This window comes from Candoia aspera, chromosome 18, assembly GCF_035149785.1.
Source record: "Candoia aspera isolate rCanAsp1 chromosome 18, rCanAsp1.hap2, whole genome shotgun sequence".
NCBI classification, from domain to species: domain Eukaryota; kingdom Metazoa; phylum Chordata; class Lepidosauria; order Squamata; family Boidae; genus Candoia; species Candoia aspera.
In genome coordinates, this window is record NC_086170.1 from 8631145 (window position 1) to 8649198 (window position 18054).

The 18054-nt window shown below is 48.0% G+C and overlaps 1 protein-coding gene across 1 annotated transcript in view; it reads right to left on the reverse strand.

The window, feature by feature from the left end:
- LOC134507201 (espin-like) overlaps positions 1-18054 on the reverse strand; it is a 50930-nt gene that overhangs the window by 19918 nt on the left and 12958 nt on the right. The window contains exons 3-9 of the mRNA XM_063317697.1: positions 17573-17759; positions 16488-16670; positions 15615-15746; positions 12443-12612; positions 11165-11474; positions 6493-6711; positions 2091-2234 (exon numbers count right to left, since the gene is read on the reverse strand). Coding sequence (XP_063173767.1) covers positions 2091-2234; positions 6493-6711; positions 11165-11474; positions 12443-12612; positions 15615-15746; positions 16488-16670; positions 17573-17759 — 1345 coding nt within the window. The remainder of the gene's footprint in view (positions 1-2090; positions 2235-6492; positions 6712-11164; positions 11475-12442; positions 12613-15614; positions 15747-16487; positions 16671-17572; positions 17760-18054) is intronic.

An 18054-nucleotide genomic window follows, 5' to 3' on the forward strand; every position in this document is an offset into this window, starting at 1 on the left:
GATGAAAAGAAAAGATCAACGTCAAAAGTGCCCCCCTAATGGCCTAGATCCAGTCCCATGCAGCCAATGGGCAATGTTAGCCCCATCTCAAGGCTGGAGTTTCAAGCCAAGCTCTGCTTTGATTTGTTAGAGTTCTATCCCACTGTCAGCCTTGCGAGGTAGTCCAGACCAGGAGCACACCCCGGAGTACCAGCTCTACCTTTATTGTAAGGTTACATTAAGAGAATCTTGCAAGTCTGAAAGTACCTCTCTCCCCCTCACCTTTACAGACCAAGAAACTAGGGAGGGTCCCTTCTGAGATGCTTCCCACACCCCTTTTCCTGCTCTGGGCTCAGCTGCCTCTTATCTGACCACTGCCTAGACTGCTGCTCTTCCTCCTGTCTCCCAAGGTCATTCCCACAGGCCATTACACCTACTTTCCACACAGGAAAGGGGACTCACAAGAGATCTCCTTTTGTTCCCCGAACATCAACCCTGTGAGGTAGGTTGGGCCAAGGGGGAGGACTTGGCTCAAAGTCCCCAGCAAGTTTCTCCAGTTGAGGGTGGACTGACCCTGCCTCTCCTTTGCTAAGATGAAGGAAAGGGACACCCCTTATTTAATCCACGTACAGCAAATTTTCTGCAGGGATAGAAGTAGAAAATCGATCCTTGGCTTTGCTAATAACAGAACTGAGGTCAAAACCTCAGTCCGCACAGAAACATTGTGCCCCTGTAACTACCTTTTGCATCAAATGGTCAGCAACAAACACATTCAGCCTCACTTAAGCCTCACGCTCAGCGGTGACCTGGGGCTGTCAACCTGGGTCTAATCTTCGGCCTTCCCCTTTCTCCCGCCTCCGGTTCCTGTTTGTTCTTCCATGGACATGATGATCTTTGCTCTTTAATTGGAAATGAAATGCCTATACAGGTAGTCCTTGCCTAACAATCCCAATTGGGACTGGAATTTCGGCTGCTAAGTGAATCCAACCTGACTTTATGACCTTTTTTGCAGCGGTCATTAAGCAAATCACCACAGGCATTAAGCAAACCACATGGTCATTAAGAAAATCACAGGCATTAAGCAAACCACATGGTCATTAAGCAAATCACCACAGGCATTAAGCAAACCACATGGTCATTAAGCAAATCACCACAGGCATTAAGCAAACCACATGGTCATTAAGCAAATCACGTGGTTCCCCATTGATTTGCTTGCCGAAAGATAGCCAGGAAGGTAAAAAATGACAATCACATGATGCTGTGAGGGTCATAAATGCAAACTGGTTGCCAAGCACCCAAATTGTGATCACATGATCGCGTGGACGCTGCAATGGTCATAAGTGTGAGGACCAGCCACAAGTCAGGTTTTTGAAGTGCCATCGTAAGTCCAAACTGTCGCTAAATGAATGGTCGTTAAGCAAGGACTACTTATAATTGAAAAGCCATACCTACCCTCTTGCAGAGATGCTCAGCAAGATGGGTTGGAAAGCTGTACATGGGAACAATAATTTTTAAAAAAAAGGTAATCTATCCCCTTTCCAGCTGGTAAGGAATGTGGGAAAATTTAGAAAAAGCAAAACTCCCCAGCATGGTTTGCTAGTTGGTACCCTGCATCATTCTGGAGGTTTCCGATGCAGGAAAGACAGATAGAAAAAAAAAGCAGCAGCAGCAGCAGCAGCAAATAAAAAAGGCAGAAAGCATGAAAAAAAGCATTTTATTTGCCACTTCTTTTTTTCTCTTCTTTTCGCTGTTTTTTCCCTTTTTCACACTTGCTATTTTTTTTTTATTTCTTTGAATGCGTTTCTTATAACCCCTGTAAAATCAATCAATAAAAATTATGCTTTAAAAGCATATGAATGAGGCACAGCAGGACTGAAAGCTGAACGCTGACCCTTTCAAGAAGCGGGAGGCGCCTTGGAAGGGTTGGAAAGCAAGCGGAAACACCCTCTAGGCCAGCCAGAAACAGGGAAGTTTCATTCCAGCCTTGCACAGTAAGGGAAAACTCGGTCCTAGCAAGACTGGGGAAAAATTCAAATTAAGCTAAGGGATCCGCAAATCTCTTGCCCGCTGTCCATGGTACTGATTCCGGGCAACGGGAGGGGCGTTCTCACCTCCTCGCTGTGGGCCATCTTAGTTCTCCCGCGTTGTTCTCCAATGCCACCCAGGCGTTTATAGTAATCTCCCGTGCTGGGTTGTTTGCTGAAATTTCTTGATCTCCTGCTGGAGTCACTCTGTTGCAGTTCTTGGCAGGTGAGCTGAAAAACCAGGGCATGAGTTGGACCACAGAGCCAGGAACCTGCGCCGTTGCAAAGGCTTGCAAGAAGCACTGGGTTTGGACCCATTTTACAGACCGGAATACTAAGGGCTGGGGACATTTGCCACGGCCCCCGGTTCCTTTGGGGGAAGCGACAGGAGTTGAACTGGTTGGACATGCCCTCTAGGCCAACCAGAAAAAGGAAATTTGCATTCCAGCCTCGCAGAACAAGGGAAAACTTGCTGCTAACCAGACCAGGAGAAAAAAAAAAAAAGTTTTAAAGGTCCTTTGGCTCTGTTTCAATTTAGCTGCCTGCTTTTGGACATTCCCCTTATTGCTGATAAAGCCATGTTGCAAAGGTGCAGGAAAGATGGTTTGTTTGTGGCCCCAGAAATCATGGCTCAAGTATGGGGCTTCTCTTGGTATCCGGAAAGGGGTTTAAAAGCAACCGGGGAAGGCTTAGGGCTTAAATTAAATTGCCAGTTGCACACACTCACACAAATGGCTTAGGCTTCTGCGCGCGCACACACACACACACACACACACACAGATATCACTTAACTGTGTCTGAAAGGCAAGCGTTTTCTTTAATGTAATTTTGGATGCTGAGAAACGAGTTTGGCCTTGCAAACCTTTTTTTTGCAGAACGAACAGATAGAGCTGCGTTTAAGCACTATCTGTTCATTTAACAATCCTAAACATGGATTGTTGATTTCTTTAACTCAAGGGGTGAGGGGCTCTTTTGGCACCCCAACCCCCCCCTTCCCAAACTTCATTTTTGGTGAGGCTACGCTTTGCAATTTACAGATTTGTAAATTGCCTTTTACTGCTGGCAATTTAAAAAACATAAATTTTTAAGCCTGGCTGAGGTGTTGAATGTGGAGCACAGGTTTGAATTTTATGGGTGTACTTTTATGCTGCCTAACAGATCTCCAGCCTGCAGAAGCTGGTCAAAACAGCCCCTCTGTTTTGATGGGTGGTGATCTACTCCCAGAATTTCTCAGCGACGGCTGAGGAATTCTGGGAGTTGAAATGCAAGCATCAGGGAGAAAAAGATGATCTTATTGCAGAAACATTGATTTTTTATTACATTTTAAATTGCATTATTGCATTGCTAATTTTGATTTTCTGCGGCTTGAGATGATGGAACAGCTGGTGATGCCCAATTTGTTACAAGCTCCTCCCCCCCAAAAATTTATTTTTGCAGATCCCACATTAGCAACCTGCTGCTTGCCTTTTGCAACCCCACTTTGCAGACAGACATCTATCCTCCAAGTCTTCTGGCCTATGTGCCCGATTGGGTCTTTGCAAGGCCTGGTCTTTTCTGATTTTGCTGCCCACCCACAGCTACAAACAGGTATTCAGATTTAAATTGGGCACCATTAAAAAAAAAATCAGTAGCAATGCTGTAGGACCCGAACTAGCTGCGGGACATCCTCACAACAACCCTGCAGTGTAGGACAGGCCCACTCAGCTGAGCTGCTAATAAACCCACGGCAGAGCTAACGAAATGGGAAACTGAGTGTTTTTTCTTTTACTGATTAAAAAGGGTCGTTTATGAGAAGGGGGGAATCTGGGAGGGCGGAAACAGTCTTCACCCTGTTTGCAACTGCTGCGAAGAGGATCGGAAGTCACTTCTTTAATATTCCTTTATTTTTTTCCTTTTCCTTTCTCTCGCTCTCTTCGGCTTGTACTGTTTTTCACTTTTTCTTTTAGCTTTTCGTATCTTTCCCCTCTTTTCTAATTTACGTTTCTGTAGCTTTTAACTCTGCACAACATTTTTCCCTAATAAAAATTTTGTGTGTGTGTGTGTGTGTGTGTATGAATGAATGAAATTGAGCATTTCTGAGAAAGTTGGTTTCATTCCTCGTCATAGCTAATAAGAAGCTGCTGATCTCACCCTTTCCACACCCCCACGAACGGCTCCAAGCTCCATGGCTGGGCAACGGAAGGCCAGCCTGCAGAATCGCCCTCTCCCTACGCACAGGAGGCCAAATTCCAACTTCAGTTATCATGAAGCGATGATTCTGCCATTATTCTTGGAGTTTGCTTTCTCAGCACAACCAACACCCAGCGTGCCCAGATGCCCGGGGCAGCAACGAAGGCAGAGTTTTTTTATTCTCATTTGCACAGACACCCCCCCCCCCGAAGCACACAGGGGCTCCAAGATAAATCATGCAGAGACACAGCGGGCCCCCTCCTGTCTCAACAGAGCCGGGTTGGGCCTGCTAGAATCAGCAGGGAACGAGAGGTGGCATTGATAGACTGAATAGACCCCCCCCCCCAAGAAAATGCTTAAGTTGGTAAGGAAACATGCTGGGGGGGGGGCACTTTCTCCCCTTGTGATTTTTATTTATAAATATTAACGAACCTCAGATTTTTTTGTCTTTGAAACAAAACTTGGCAGGTTGCGGGGAGGGGGAGCCCAGTCTTTCTCCCCTTATTTCTTTGAAACAAAACCTGACATTCCTCCCTCTATTTGTCAACTTCCCTTCCTTGACCTGGTGGTCTCCCATCCCAGAACTCTGCTTTGCCTAGCTGGCTGGTGGAATTCTGGGAGTTGAAGTCCACACATCTTAAAATGGCTGAGGCTGAGGAATACCGATCTGTGGGATCGCTACGAGTCCAAACTGACTCAGAATCTCCAGGCTGGAAGGGACCTTTGAGGTCTTCTAGTCCAACCCCCTGCACGTAATCAATGCTTAAAGTGGCCAGGATCACCTCGGTAGCAGGAACTGGTTAATATTTAACCTGGATTTGCAAAGCAGCTCCTGAGGTTGCTTCAATTTGTGTTGCCTAGCTACGCAGGAAGTGGGTCTGGGGAAACAAGATGGTTAGCCAAGTCGATGGAAGGGTGTTTTTTTACAAATGAGGGTGTTTTCATCGTCAAAGAAATCAGTAGTGCCATCAACAGAAGCCATTGTTTCTCCTTGATCTGCACCGATGATCACATCAGTGTGGACTGCAACAAAACTGGGGCATTTGAATTCTACAGAAGTGAGTTTTGGTTGGAAGCGTTTCCTAATGGTCGGAGCTGATGATCTCTAGAGTCAGTTCTCTGATTCTATAGAGATCGTCCAGCGTAAAACACACTCCTTTTTTAAAACTTGAAGATGAAAGAGATCCAAATGAAAAACACCCTCTTCAAAGGGCACCTACTCGGGATTCGGCAAAGGCAATGGAGCCTGGCTGGCAAATTTCTCTGAAATTAAATGAATTTGCTTTCGAAAGTTTTTTTCCCCCTGGTTTTGGAAAGCTAGCTTGTTTCTCTCCCACTATAAAGGGAGACAAGCCAGATATTTCTGATAGCCAGTTCTGTTCTTGGAAAATCTTGAAGAAGAACAAGAAGCTGAGTGCGTTTTTTAAAAACTGCTTTTCAAAAACCGGAATGCTTCCATCCAGATCCCTTTTTCCACAACTGTAGAACAAGGGGAGATCCTCGGTCGATAGATACATTTTGTAGCTTTCTCCTTCTCTCTTTCATCGTTTTGCCCAGCGAGTCCAGCTCAAAAGTCACAGCATCAGACAGGATGCCCGGAGAGCCCCCAGTTCCAGGCAGCTTCTATCTGGAAGGGACTGAGCAAAGGGTGTTCAAAAGACTGCAAAAAATTGCAACCTTCTTTAAAGGCAGGGCATCTGTGCCAACTACCTTATTTTTCAGTGCAAGGGGGCAGCCTTGCCCAAGGTGTAAAAATTTGTTTCAAGCTTCCCCCTGTCCCTTTCTTTAAGACCCCCCACACTTGTGAACAAGGATGTGCGCTTGCACACTTATTCTTGTTTTGCCACCCTCCCCTGGCAGAGCAGGCCGAACTAGGGTGAGATTCGCCCTGTTTCGAGTCATAATTTTACTTTTTTGCAAGGAGCCCCCTTCTGTGCCCCCTTGCACTTCTCCCCATGAGCAAAAACCACTTTAATCCCAGCAACGTCCTCCATTTTTGCTGCAACGCGCATTGTTCCTGCTGGAACACCGAGCAGGCTTTTATCTTTCGGTCCCAGCCATCGTGGCACATGGGTCTAGCATTCTGTACAAAAAGGCGTTTTCCCTCACTCCAATCCCAGGCCAAGCTCTAGAAGGGGGAACCAGACTTAAGATACCCGCCCCTTCAGTGAAAACCTACACATTTTCTCCTGCCCAGCATCAAAAGGGGGCATCTCCTTTGCGTCCCCAGGATGCCCCAGCCTGAACGTTCTCTTCCCACCTGGCCAAGCCAGAAACAAAATAGATGTTTTTTTAATTCCACCACTCAATGTTCTCTTACCTGCACAGGAAAGCTACCTGTCCTGCTGTGCCGCCTTCCCAGCTGACTGAAGCTGCAGGACACCTGACACCTGACACCTGCCTCCTGCACACCTGAGACAGGTGAGCTGGCCTCTCCAATTACTGGGGCCTTTGACTCTATTAGCAACACCTCTCTGCTCCCTGCTTGCACATCACGGGGACGTGAGGACCAATGGGAGTACCGTGGGATCCTTGGCTTCTGTCTCCAACAAACCGTAAGTAAAGATCAGGTGGGAACGTGGGCAGCTCCAGTCAGGATTCGCTGCAGGAATTCTGACCCCTTCGAAGAGCCAAGGGGAAACTTTGAAACCTGGATCCTGACCCCAGGGTGGATCTGTCGGAAGCCCCAAGCCATGGGCAAAGTCGAGCTTCGTGATGCCAGACGAGCCACAGCAGTTGCATTGGCCGTGAGAAAATAAAAATCCAAAATCCACAGCGGCCTTGATGAGTTTCCGGGCCTGACGGAGAATTTTTCCACACCATTCTCCATGTTTGAAGTTTGGGAGGGTTAAAAAGAGGCCTGGATTCTGATAGAGGGAATGTCAATTTCCAAAAATGGAGGAATTTTCCCAGCTTGGAGCAGGGGGTTGGATTAGATGTCCTCTGAGGTCCCCGCCATTCTGTGCTTTGGCTGGTATAATGCTGTATGTTTTTTTTCCAGCTCAGATTTTCAGGGAGCTGAGACAGCGATGCCAAGGGGTCCCCCAATTCTTGTTTTCAGCTTCCTGGGCTATGGGGAATTGGGGGGCCCTTGGCATCGCTGTTTTAGCTCCCTGAAAATCTGAGCTGGAAAAAAGACATATGGCGGTATACTAATTGAAGCACGGAATGGCAGGGAGCTCAGAGGACATCTAGTCCAACCCCCTGCTCCATGCAGGAATCCAAATTAAAGAGGGTCAGAGGACGGAAGAGGGAAAAGGGACACCAGAGATCATCCAATCCAACCCCTACACAGTGCAGGAATCTACCACTATACTATGAAAGCAAGCTGGAGCTGTTAAACCCCCAGATGTGGGTGCCCCCAACATATTGCAGTCTAATGCCATTTCCTAGAACACAATTGTGGAACCCCCCGAAATTGCCCAGATGATGCTTTGCAGGTTTCAACATTTGCTGAAGGACAAAGCATTGGAGTTTTGCTTTCAGCTAAAGATAGAAGATCCAGAGATCAAAGATTCAATGACATAAGATCCAATTTACATGGGAAACAGAGAAAACAGATCCCACCCCCCCATTTCCCATTGCTGCAATTGATGGTGCTACGGAGAAGACGGGGGGGGGGGGCACGCTGTCTCCCTGCCACATCCTAGTGGGAAATAAAATGTTCAAATACTTTTATAAAAGACTGGAATCCTTTTATGGGCTTTTTACTGAAAATGGGGGGAAAAGGCAAGCGATTTATGGCTTTGATGATTGAAAAAGGATGAAACAAGGGGCCAAAGGGTTTTTTTTGTAATATCAGAGAGGGAGGAGGGAGAATGAGCTTGTAATGGTTGAAAAGATGGTGGGAAGCCGTTGATTTTTTCTGACTCTTGTTTCTCTAGCTATCTTTTTTTTTCTGTTTTGCTTTTTTTCTTTTTCTTTTTTACCTTTACCTTTGTTTTTTGCCCATGTCAAAACTCTTAATAAAAATTATAGCAAAAAAAAAAAGGAAATAAAATGGTCGTCCTTCACCACCTCCAGAAGGAATGGATGCAAATGTGTTTTGCATAAACCCAACCTGCCTTGAGAGCAGAGCAGGCCGTTTGCAACGGGGAAGGCCCGGGGGAGGCACGCAGACTTCAGGGGACGTGCAGAGAGCTGCTGGGTCGCTCCAAACGATTGGGCTGAGTGCCCAGCTTTGGACTCAAGCAGAAGGCAGAGAGAAATCACAAGGCTGGTTGTGCAGGGCGATGAACTGAACCCAGAAAACTCGAAACAAGCATTGGGTGACCCCTTGGCATTGCTGTTTCAGCTCCCCAAAAATCTGAGCTGGGAAAAAACATACTGCATTTTGCTAGCCGAAGCACAGAACGGCAGGGAGCGCAGAGGACATCTAGTCCATCCCCCTGCTCCCTGCAAGAATCCAAATTAAAGAGGGTCAGAGGACGGAAGAGGGAGCAGGAACCCCAGAGATCATCTAATTCAACCCCTATACCAGTGTTTCTCAACCTTGGGAACTTTAAGATGGGTGGACTTCAGCTCCCAGAATTCCCCAGCCAGCATGGCTGGCTGGGGGATTCTGGGAGCTGAAGTCCACCCATCTTAAAGTTCCCAAGGTTGAGCGATACTGCTCTATAACAATGCAGGAATCTATCCCTAAATGGCCATCCAGTGATCCACTTCAGATGAGTTTTCCTAGCAGCTAATAAAGAAAAGGTACTACTGCTTCATTTGGGAGAATCTCGGAATTAATAAACCGTTCCTGAATTTGGGAATCCCACTTCCATTGGCAACGCCTCCCCTTCCATTGCCACCAAAATTTATTTATTTATTTGTCTAATTGATATCAAATAAGCGATTCTTGCTCAGAAGGGAAAAACCCTGCCATCCAGCGACATAGGATTTTCTGTGCCCACACAAATACAGGCCGGCAGGAATTACAATCAGCAGCTGAGTCACTTTCCTCGTGTGAACCTGCCACCAGAAGAAACCACGAATCCTAGCTTGCTCCCTTTGCTAAGCCCAGAGGAAGCTTTGAGTCTACTGCAAATTTTTTCAGCCTGCGAAGCAGGAGATCTTATGCTTTTGACGGAGATCAATTTGGGATAAGATTGGGGTTCATTTTTCATGAGGGGCCTGGTGCCTGCCTATGCTAGCTCAGGACTCTTTTAACACCGTTTCCGACTAACACAATTTATTAAAAGCCAGAAGCTTTGGTGGGCTGCTAACCTGTTTCCTCTTCCACTGAAAAAAGAAGTTAATCATTAATGAAACCCTGGAGCAAGGTCCGAGTTAATTCAAGCATTGTCCACCAAGTGGTTGTGTAGGGAAATAATTCTTTGCACTTGGGCTTTTTTTCGCAGAGAACTCACAACCATGCAGAAGTGGAGCTGCAGGTAATGGTGTTTTAAATTTGGGTGAGCGGGAATGGAGTTGGCAGGTTTCGCCTCATGGCAGATGCAAAGCAAGGAATGCACAGGAGAAAAGGCAGGCATGCTTCCATTTGGAACCCTGTGATGATCAGGGGGCGGGGTTGGGCTAGATGACCTCAGGGTCCCTCCCCACTCCTGAGAAAGCTGTTGTTGGGCTAGATGGTTCCCAACAAATGCAGCTGGGACTGATCTAAACTGGGTAAAGGTGGTCTTGTGGATGATCTGCACAGACATGATATTCCCACCGGTGTGACAACGGCTTTATTTGCAGAACACACCATGCGTCTTCCGATGGTGGTCTCTTAAACCCTAACAGCTCTTTCCGAAGACTTGTTCTCAAGGGTTTTGGTTATGGGGTCTGCCCAAATGAGTCGAATTGCTTCCTGTTAGTGGCAAGATCAGTTTACTTGCGGTACCCGGGATGTGATAGGTGACAGCCGTTTCAAAAATAAGAAAAAAAAAAATGAATCCAGGGACTTTCTAGTGAAACTGACTGGATCTCATAAGTGGAACAGGCCAAGGAAATGGGAACGATTGATTAAAAAAAAATTAAAAACTGTAGGAAACTGCAGGAACAAAAGGCCGAACTTCCATGATTTGGCACAACAGCTTGCAAAGGATTGCAACTCCCATCAGGCTGGGTTTATTTAGTCCAACTTTGGCATGCTGAAAACTCTTGCCAAAGAGGTACAAATGAAGAGGTGAGCAAGATCGAAACCTCTCCGGGGGTTCATTCATCACCGACAAAAGCGTCTTTGCAAATTTTCATAGGGTGTTTTTCTCCCCCAGTGGATTGCAGGGAAATCAAGGGGAGGGGGGGGATCACACTACCCATGTTGCACTGCCTGTTTTGTCAGGAATGGTCTCCCTTAGCTGGTGGTCACTGAAAGGTCAGTTTGACCGCCATCCTGGATCAACGATTCGGTCTCGCAGCAAGCCAGGAAAAACGAACCAGCGCCAAATGCAATTTCAGGTTTCATCATTTCAATTCAGACATTTTGATCCCCAAATTGAGGCACCCCATCCAAAAAAAAAAAAACCTGGGGAAACAGCCAGGGAGAGGGGCAAAGGTTTAATTTGAAACCAGGGGTGTCTGCAAAAGGTCAAAAAAGTCAAGATGGCAGCTGCAACTGCGTGATCGAAACCCTGCCCCCCTTTTTAACGTGCAACACCCCCCTCCCAGCACACATTTTCCAGAAACATTTTTTCCTTCCGAATCAGCCGGGAAACCCATTCAAGGGCAAGTTTTAAGGCAAGTTTAAGGCGAGGTCAGATAAGAGGCGGCATAGCCCACAGCTGCATAATGGGAGGAGAAAGAGTTAAAGTTGGGCAGGCTGGCTGGGGAATTCTGGGAGCTGAAGTCCACCCATCTTAAAGTTGCCAAGTTTAAGAAAAGCTGCTTTAGAGTTTTGCTGCGCCAACAAAACGGTTTGAAAAACTTTCACCGCCCCACCAGCCAGAAAACCTCCCTTGGTCGAATTGCCACCGAATACCCCCCAAAGGCATGCTGGATTTTCTCTTTTTTGGACCAAAGGCGGACAAACCGGCGGAGCATCAACACCCCCCTTAATTTCTTACCTCTTGTTTGAGAGCTTCACTGTCCACATGGCGGAGGTTGTTTTTGGCTTGTACGTAGATCTCGGCGGTGTGCGGCATTTCGGGGGGGTTCGGCGCCGGATAGCCCGGTGGGGGCGGGAGGCCCTTGGGGTGGGAGGGGGGAGGAGGCGCTGGGAAGTTGGGAGGCGGGGGTGGGGATGTTTGGCCCCCTGCCTTTGCGGGCCCTGGGGCCGGCTCCGGATTCAGCATGTCCATGTATGTTTGCATCTCTGTGAGTGCTGTTTCGGGAACCCCTGGGGCAAAAGTGGGGGAAAGAAAAAGAAGGGTTGGACTGACACAACACTGATAGACTGGCTTTGATTGAGCTTCACCAGTTGGATTATGGACTGGTGTTTCCAAGGGCGCAGGGCTGTTTTGGCCAGTCTCCAAAGCCTGATCTGTTTGTTTGGTGAAATCCCACCCCATGGCAGGAGACGCTCTGTAAGAACTTGCATTTTCTCAGCCCCTCTTTTCTAAAAGACGCTCTGCACATGCTCGTGCTCCAAGTCAGGATTTTCATACAGGTAAGAGGGAACTAGCTATGTTTGATAGATAAGCGGAACTTTCCTTGGCTGGTTTCACACACAGCATGTTTAATGCAGTGTTTCTCAACCTTGACAACTTTCAGATCTGGGGACTTCAACTCCCAGAATTCCCCAGCCAGCAAGGCTGGCTGGGGAATTCTGGGAGTTGAAGTCCACAGATCTGAAAGTTGCCAAGGTTGAGAAACACTGGTTTAATTAATGCTGCTCTAATGGTTGGCAAGCCATGACTTACAACACAGTGCCAACTTTTCCCCAACTGGTGCCCTCATTGGACTACAGTTCCTCTCATTCCCAGCCCTCATTGGCAAGACATCAGAGGGACTCCTGGTCTTTGGATGCATGGAGGAAGGACAGTTGGAAATGTGAAGTGCAAACCGTTCCTAGCAGGTGGAGGCTCGCTCTTCCTGCTTTGTGTAATCTCGCAAGAAAGTTTTCTGATAAATTGGAGAGGGCACCACCCAGTGATTTATGTCGCAACGCCCAACAGCAACCGAGTCATCAGCGTACACTGGGCAAGGGACATCGGTCGTGGCACGCAAAGTTGGATAAACTGAGCTGACGCCAACCCACCCTCGGCCAAGCCGTGCACGGCGATTCAAAGCCAATGCGTCAGACCTCAGCGCCAGGCTGGACTGCCCGGGGCCTGAGCATCAGTGGTGCCCCCGGGGCATGCTTACGTGGCCCCGTGTGGCTCCTCTTCTCTCCAGTGCTGGACTGACTCGAGGGGCAGGAATCGTAATTGGAGAAGATGCTGCTGGGGGAGCCGAAGTCGAAGTGGGTCTGCGGGGCGGAGACGGTGGTGTGGGGCGAGGACAGGCCGGAGTCCGGCTGCCTGAGCTCCACATCGGCAGACGGGTCTCGGGACAGCACCCGGTGCTCCACGCTCTAGGGGAGATGGAGAGGAAGTGTCAAGGGTGCCACCAAGCAGCAGGACATCACGTGGCTTCTGCTCAACGCCGAGGCCTCCCTCAAACCCAGAACCTCCCACCTGCAAGGACCCAAGGAAGTGGCTTTTAGCCCGTCCTGGGCCTGCTGCCCCCCAGTTTTCAGGATTGGACATGCAATGGCAGGGGGCAAATCAGGGCTCTTGAGAGCATGTGGCAGGCGCACGCAGCATTGCAGGGGTTTGGCTTTGCAGAGGACCAGCCTTCGGCTGATCGGGATTGGGGGTTTGTTCAAAGAATCTTTTCAAAGAAATAAACAGCCAAAGTTGAGCTGGGAACTTGGGGTCACCAAGAGAAGGGAGGGGGGGATATTAGCTTCAGGGCGACTGGGGCCCTGTAGGGACAGGGGCTGGACAAGATGATCTCCAGGGTCCCTTCCCACCTGGCCATTCTAGAATCCTATCCTTTAATTTGGACTCTGAGCAGAATCCAAGGCTGGAGCATTGTTTCTCAACCTTAAGATGTGTGGACTTCAACTCCCAGAATTCCCCAGCCAAGATGGCTGGCTGGGGAATTCTGGGAGTTGAAGTCCACACATTCTAAAGTTGCCAACGTTGAGAAACACTGGACCAGAGGATTGCCAAGCTCTCTTCTCACTTTGCCACTGGAGGATTCAGTGCTTTGCTCTGGCTTGCTGCCCAGGAGTGGGTGAGACTAGATGATCACTTGGGTCATTTTCACTCTAGTGTTCTAGGAGATAGGGACCAGTGATGCCACCAGTGACAAAACCCTGAACCCAGCTTCACCCAGCACAGGCCATACCCCAACAAATACACACAACACAATACAATGCCCCGTCCCCAGCCCAGCCCTGGGCATTGTGGGAAGCCAAAAACAGAGCAGGGAAGATCAGCGCTAAGCAAAGCAAGTGGTTCAGATTAGATCTAAGCCACCTTTACTTTCCTCCTTGTCTGCCTTTGATTGGCATTTAATTGCCCTTGTGTTTATCGGGGCACCACCGCAGCAACGGGAAGCTGGGGGCCGGAAGAGGGGGTGTTTCTTCCGCAGGAATGCAGCAAGGGCCCTGGTCCCCCATTGTTGGCATCTGCGTTAAACTCTGATTATGCCAATGGGCTGGGTCCCCCCCCCCGCAAAAGGGGGGAAAGAGGCGGGAAAAGGGAATCGAAGGGGAATGCCCCCCGCGCGGGCTTCATTTCAGCCAGGAATGAGGCTCCAGCCTGCAACGTTGCCGGGAATTCTGGGCGGCTCTGCTTCCCAACTTCCCCGGTGTAAAGGGGGGGGGGGGCTGGCATTCCGCAGACAGGTGCAATACCCGGAATTTTTGGCCAATGGTGGGCATGGTGGGCGCGCAATGCCAACATTGCTGGAGGGCACCGCCCCTACCAGGTTCCCGGGGAAGCCCAAAACGAGTGTGCATGTGCGCCATGCATGGCCTCAAAACCGCACCCATCCACCCACCCCAGGGACCCCTCTTACGTTGCCCATGCTGCTGGGAAAACGGGCGCCGCTCCGTCCGTCGCAGCCCAAGGCTCAACCCGCAGAGAAGAGAGCATAAAATAACAGTGCTGGGTCGATCCCTTGGGGCTGCGCGACATCGCAGCGCCCGCCTCGTCCCCTAAGCAATGCCGGCAGCATTTGCCACCGGTGCCCTGGGTAACATCAGCTGATGGCCTCCCACCGGCACTGGAAAGCTCTTTAAAAGCAGGGTTTTTTCCCTCTCTCAAGGAGGAGGCCTGAAATCTATGAGGATGGGAGAAGCACACAGGTGATGTCGAGTGCCAGCCTGCGTGGGGAGATTGGTGGGAAAAAAACATCCACGCAAGAAAAAAATAAATCAAAAAGAAAATACAGTGCACTGGTTGAGGTTAGCCAGGATCCACTCCACCAGTTTTCCCAGTAACTTTTGGCTGTTGCACAGAAGGTGGCAATGGGAAGAAGTAGCTTTTATAGTGAGATGGGCAGTGCATAAATTTAATAAATAAAATAAATAAAATAAAATAAAATATAAACAAAACAAAACAAAATATAAAATAAATAAAATAAAATATAAAATAAATAAATCAAAATATAAACTAAAATATAAACTAAACTAAACTAAAATATAAAATAAAATAAACAGAATAAAATATAAAATAAAATAAAATAAAATAAAATAAAATAAAATTAAATTAAATTAAATTAAATTAAATTAAATTAAATTAAATTAAATTAAAATAAAAACAAAATAAAATAAAATATAAAATATAAAATATAAAATATAAAATATAAAATATAAAATATAAAATAAGATAAATAAGATAAAATAAAATAAAATAAAATAAAATAAAATAAGTGACATGGCGTGCACCATGACGTCATCATGAAAGATGAGGACGTCGGGAACATCATCCCAGCTTCTATGGAACACTGAAGTTTTTTCTAAATTGTGGCAGTGGTTATTTGGCTATATTTATTAAATAAAACAGGAGGGGGCAGAGAAAACAGATGAATTGAAAGAGGAGGGGGGGAAATGGAATAACAGAAATGGAAAATAAATAAATTGAACTAAAATGAAAGAAGCAATAAGAAAGGGAGGGGGGATGAAAAAGAATAGCGAAGAGGAAAAAACAAAGGAGGGCAGTAACACCAGGAGAAAATAAAGGAAGAATATTGGTCTGTCTATGTGGTTGCTAAGAGCGGACGCTGATTGGATGGCACAGGAGTGATCAATTATTCCATCCATCCATCCATCCATCCATCCGTTCCCTAGAATTGCAGGAGAGGCCAAACTGGACTTTATCCTCCAGAAATGGAAAGAAGGGCTGTCCAGATCTAGTGTGGCTGAAATCACCCCATCGGGGTGTCCTGGATGAAAGGATCAGTCCGAGGCAACTTTAGCACCTCCAGGTCCCCTTATGCTCATCCATGCTCATCCCAGCCCCACTCCGCCCCCTGTTGGCAAGCTGAGCTGCTCTCCTCCCCCCCCGTCCCGTGAATCTGCACCAGGTTCTCCACCGTCCGCAGGTACTGGGCGCACTGCTGGTGGCCGTTGTAATCGGCGAGGTCGGCCGCCGTGTAGCCGTCCTGGTCCCGGAGGCTCAGGTCGACACCGTTGACCACAAGGATCTGACAGCACTGAGGGGAGAAGAGGACATGGGTGAGCCAAAAGCCGGGGGCTGGACTAGATGACCTCTGTGGTCCCTTCTGATCCTTCCATTCTAGGCTTCTATACTTCAATCTGGATTCCTGCCCTGGACAGGGAGTTGGACTAGATGACCTCTGTGGCCCCTTCCGACCCTCCCATTCCGGCATTCTATCACTGATAAACCCCACAACTAACCCAGGGGCACTCCCCTCAGCTTCTAGGCCAAAATTGCCAGAAGAGACCCCTTCTGGAGGGCCTGCACCAATGTGTCCCTGAACGAACACCTTTTCTGGGTTCGCAAGACTCAACCCAACCCCAACCAGCTCTTTGTTCCTGCAGCTGGTAAAGGAAACGGTCAAAGCGGTTTCATATCCAGATATCGGAGTGTGTCGTTTGGAGCTGCTGGCATTTTCCCGAAGGCGCTAGCATCCTTAAAATGGGACAGGGGACACGCCGGTTCCGCTCTGCCTGCTGTGAGGGCTAAGCCAGGAGAGTCACGAGTAAAGAGCCGGATTGGGGCCAGATGGATGCAGCACCCATCTATGCTTAACCCAGATTTAGGGTTTAACTGGTGGGGTTTTCTTCTACTCCTGAACCTTCTTGCTTAGCAGAGAAAAAGCGACTTGCTAGGGCCACATCTAAACCGAATGCAGCACTTTCTTGCCCCCTTCCAATCCTTCCTTGGAGGGAAATGTCACCAAGAGGTGATCTTTTGCCTCCCACGGGCTCACCTCCAGCTCCCCGTTCTCCGCAGCATCGTGCAAGGGGGTCCCCCCCCACTTGTCCACCACAATCTCCCCTCCGTGTAAGAGCAACCAGCTCAGGACTTTGGCATGGCCCCCGCTGGCGGCAAAATGCATGGGAGTCGCCCTGTCCTTGTCCTGCTCCGAAAGGCTGACGTCGGTGAAGCTCATCTACGAGGAAGAGGAAGAAAAATGAGTGGGGAGTCCGGGGGAGGGTTACCCATCTCGCAATAATTCCAAATACAGGCCCTTTTCCGTCTTACGATTTCAGCTTACAATTAAATCATCGTGCCGAAGCCCGAACTGGGGCAGACAGTGCAACTAACATATAGCAGCCAAATGGCCATTGACTCGAAAATTTGGCAGGAAAAAAATTGGGATTTAAACTCCGGAGGTGGAATATTTACAGGGCTTCCCTCTGAGTGGTGCAGGGCAAAGTTGCATATATATGACTTTTTTCTTATCTGCAAGAGAGAGAGAAAAAAATTCACTTCTCCCTGCTGCAATTGCCAAGTTTCTACTGTTGGGTGGTCACTGGATGCAGGGAATTTGGTGAAAGTCAAGATTTATTGCTAACTGGACAGCATCTGTTGGCAGCCGTGCCCAGCGTAATGTCTCCAGTGTGTGTATTGTATATGTGTGTGTGTGTTAATTATAGCAAGTAGGGGTAGTCCTCGCTTAACGACCACAATTGGGACTGGAATTTTGATCGCTAAGCGATGTGGTCGTTAAGCGAATCCAATCCTGATTTTATGTCCATTTTTGCAGCAGTTGTTAAGTGAACCACCACGGTCATTAAGCAAATCACATGGTCATTAAGTGAACCACATGGTCATTAAGTGAATCACACAGTTCCCCATTGATTTTGCTTGCCAAAGCTGGCTGGGAAGGTCGAAAATGGTGATCACAGGACCACGGGATGCTGTGACGGTCATAAGTGCAAGGACCAATCATAAGTCGTTTTAGCGCCATCATAAGTCTGAACCGTCGCTAAACAAATGGTCGTTAAGCGAGGACTATCTGGAAAGCTCTTTTGTTCGAATACTGACCCCACCAATGTCCCCCCTGCTCACCAGCCAGACAATGACGGTGTTGTGACCCATCTGAGCGGCAGCATGGAGAGGCGTCATCCCATCGTTGGCGCATAGGTGAGGGTCTGCCCCACAGTCTTTGACCAAGTACTGAATAATCTCCAAGTGGCCCTCTTGGCAGGCTAAATAAAAAGGTGTGGCACCGTTCTTGGTCTGGGCGTTGACCGAGCTGGAAGAAGAAACAGGGATTTTCAAAGAGATAAGCACTGAATTTTTCTTTTTAAAACCAATTAAGAAAATCCATCAAATCTTTATTACGGGTCGTTTCTGGGCTGAATTCTCCAGATTTTGTGCAGTAGGTCTTATTTAGCCTGAGTTGCTGACCTGTAATGAAGGATTTGACTTGATGGCACGTGGCAGACACCTCTGCAAAAATGCAAAGAAAATATTGAAAAATGTGTATCATTTTTAATTCTGTCGCTCTTATGGGGCAGGGGCCCGTGAGGGCAAAGTCGTCACGCAGA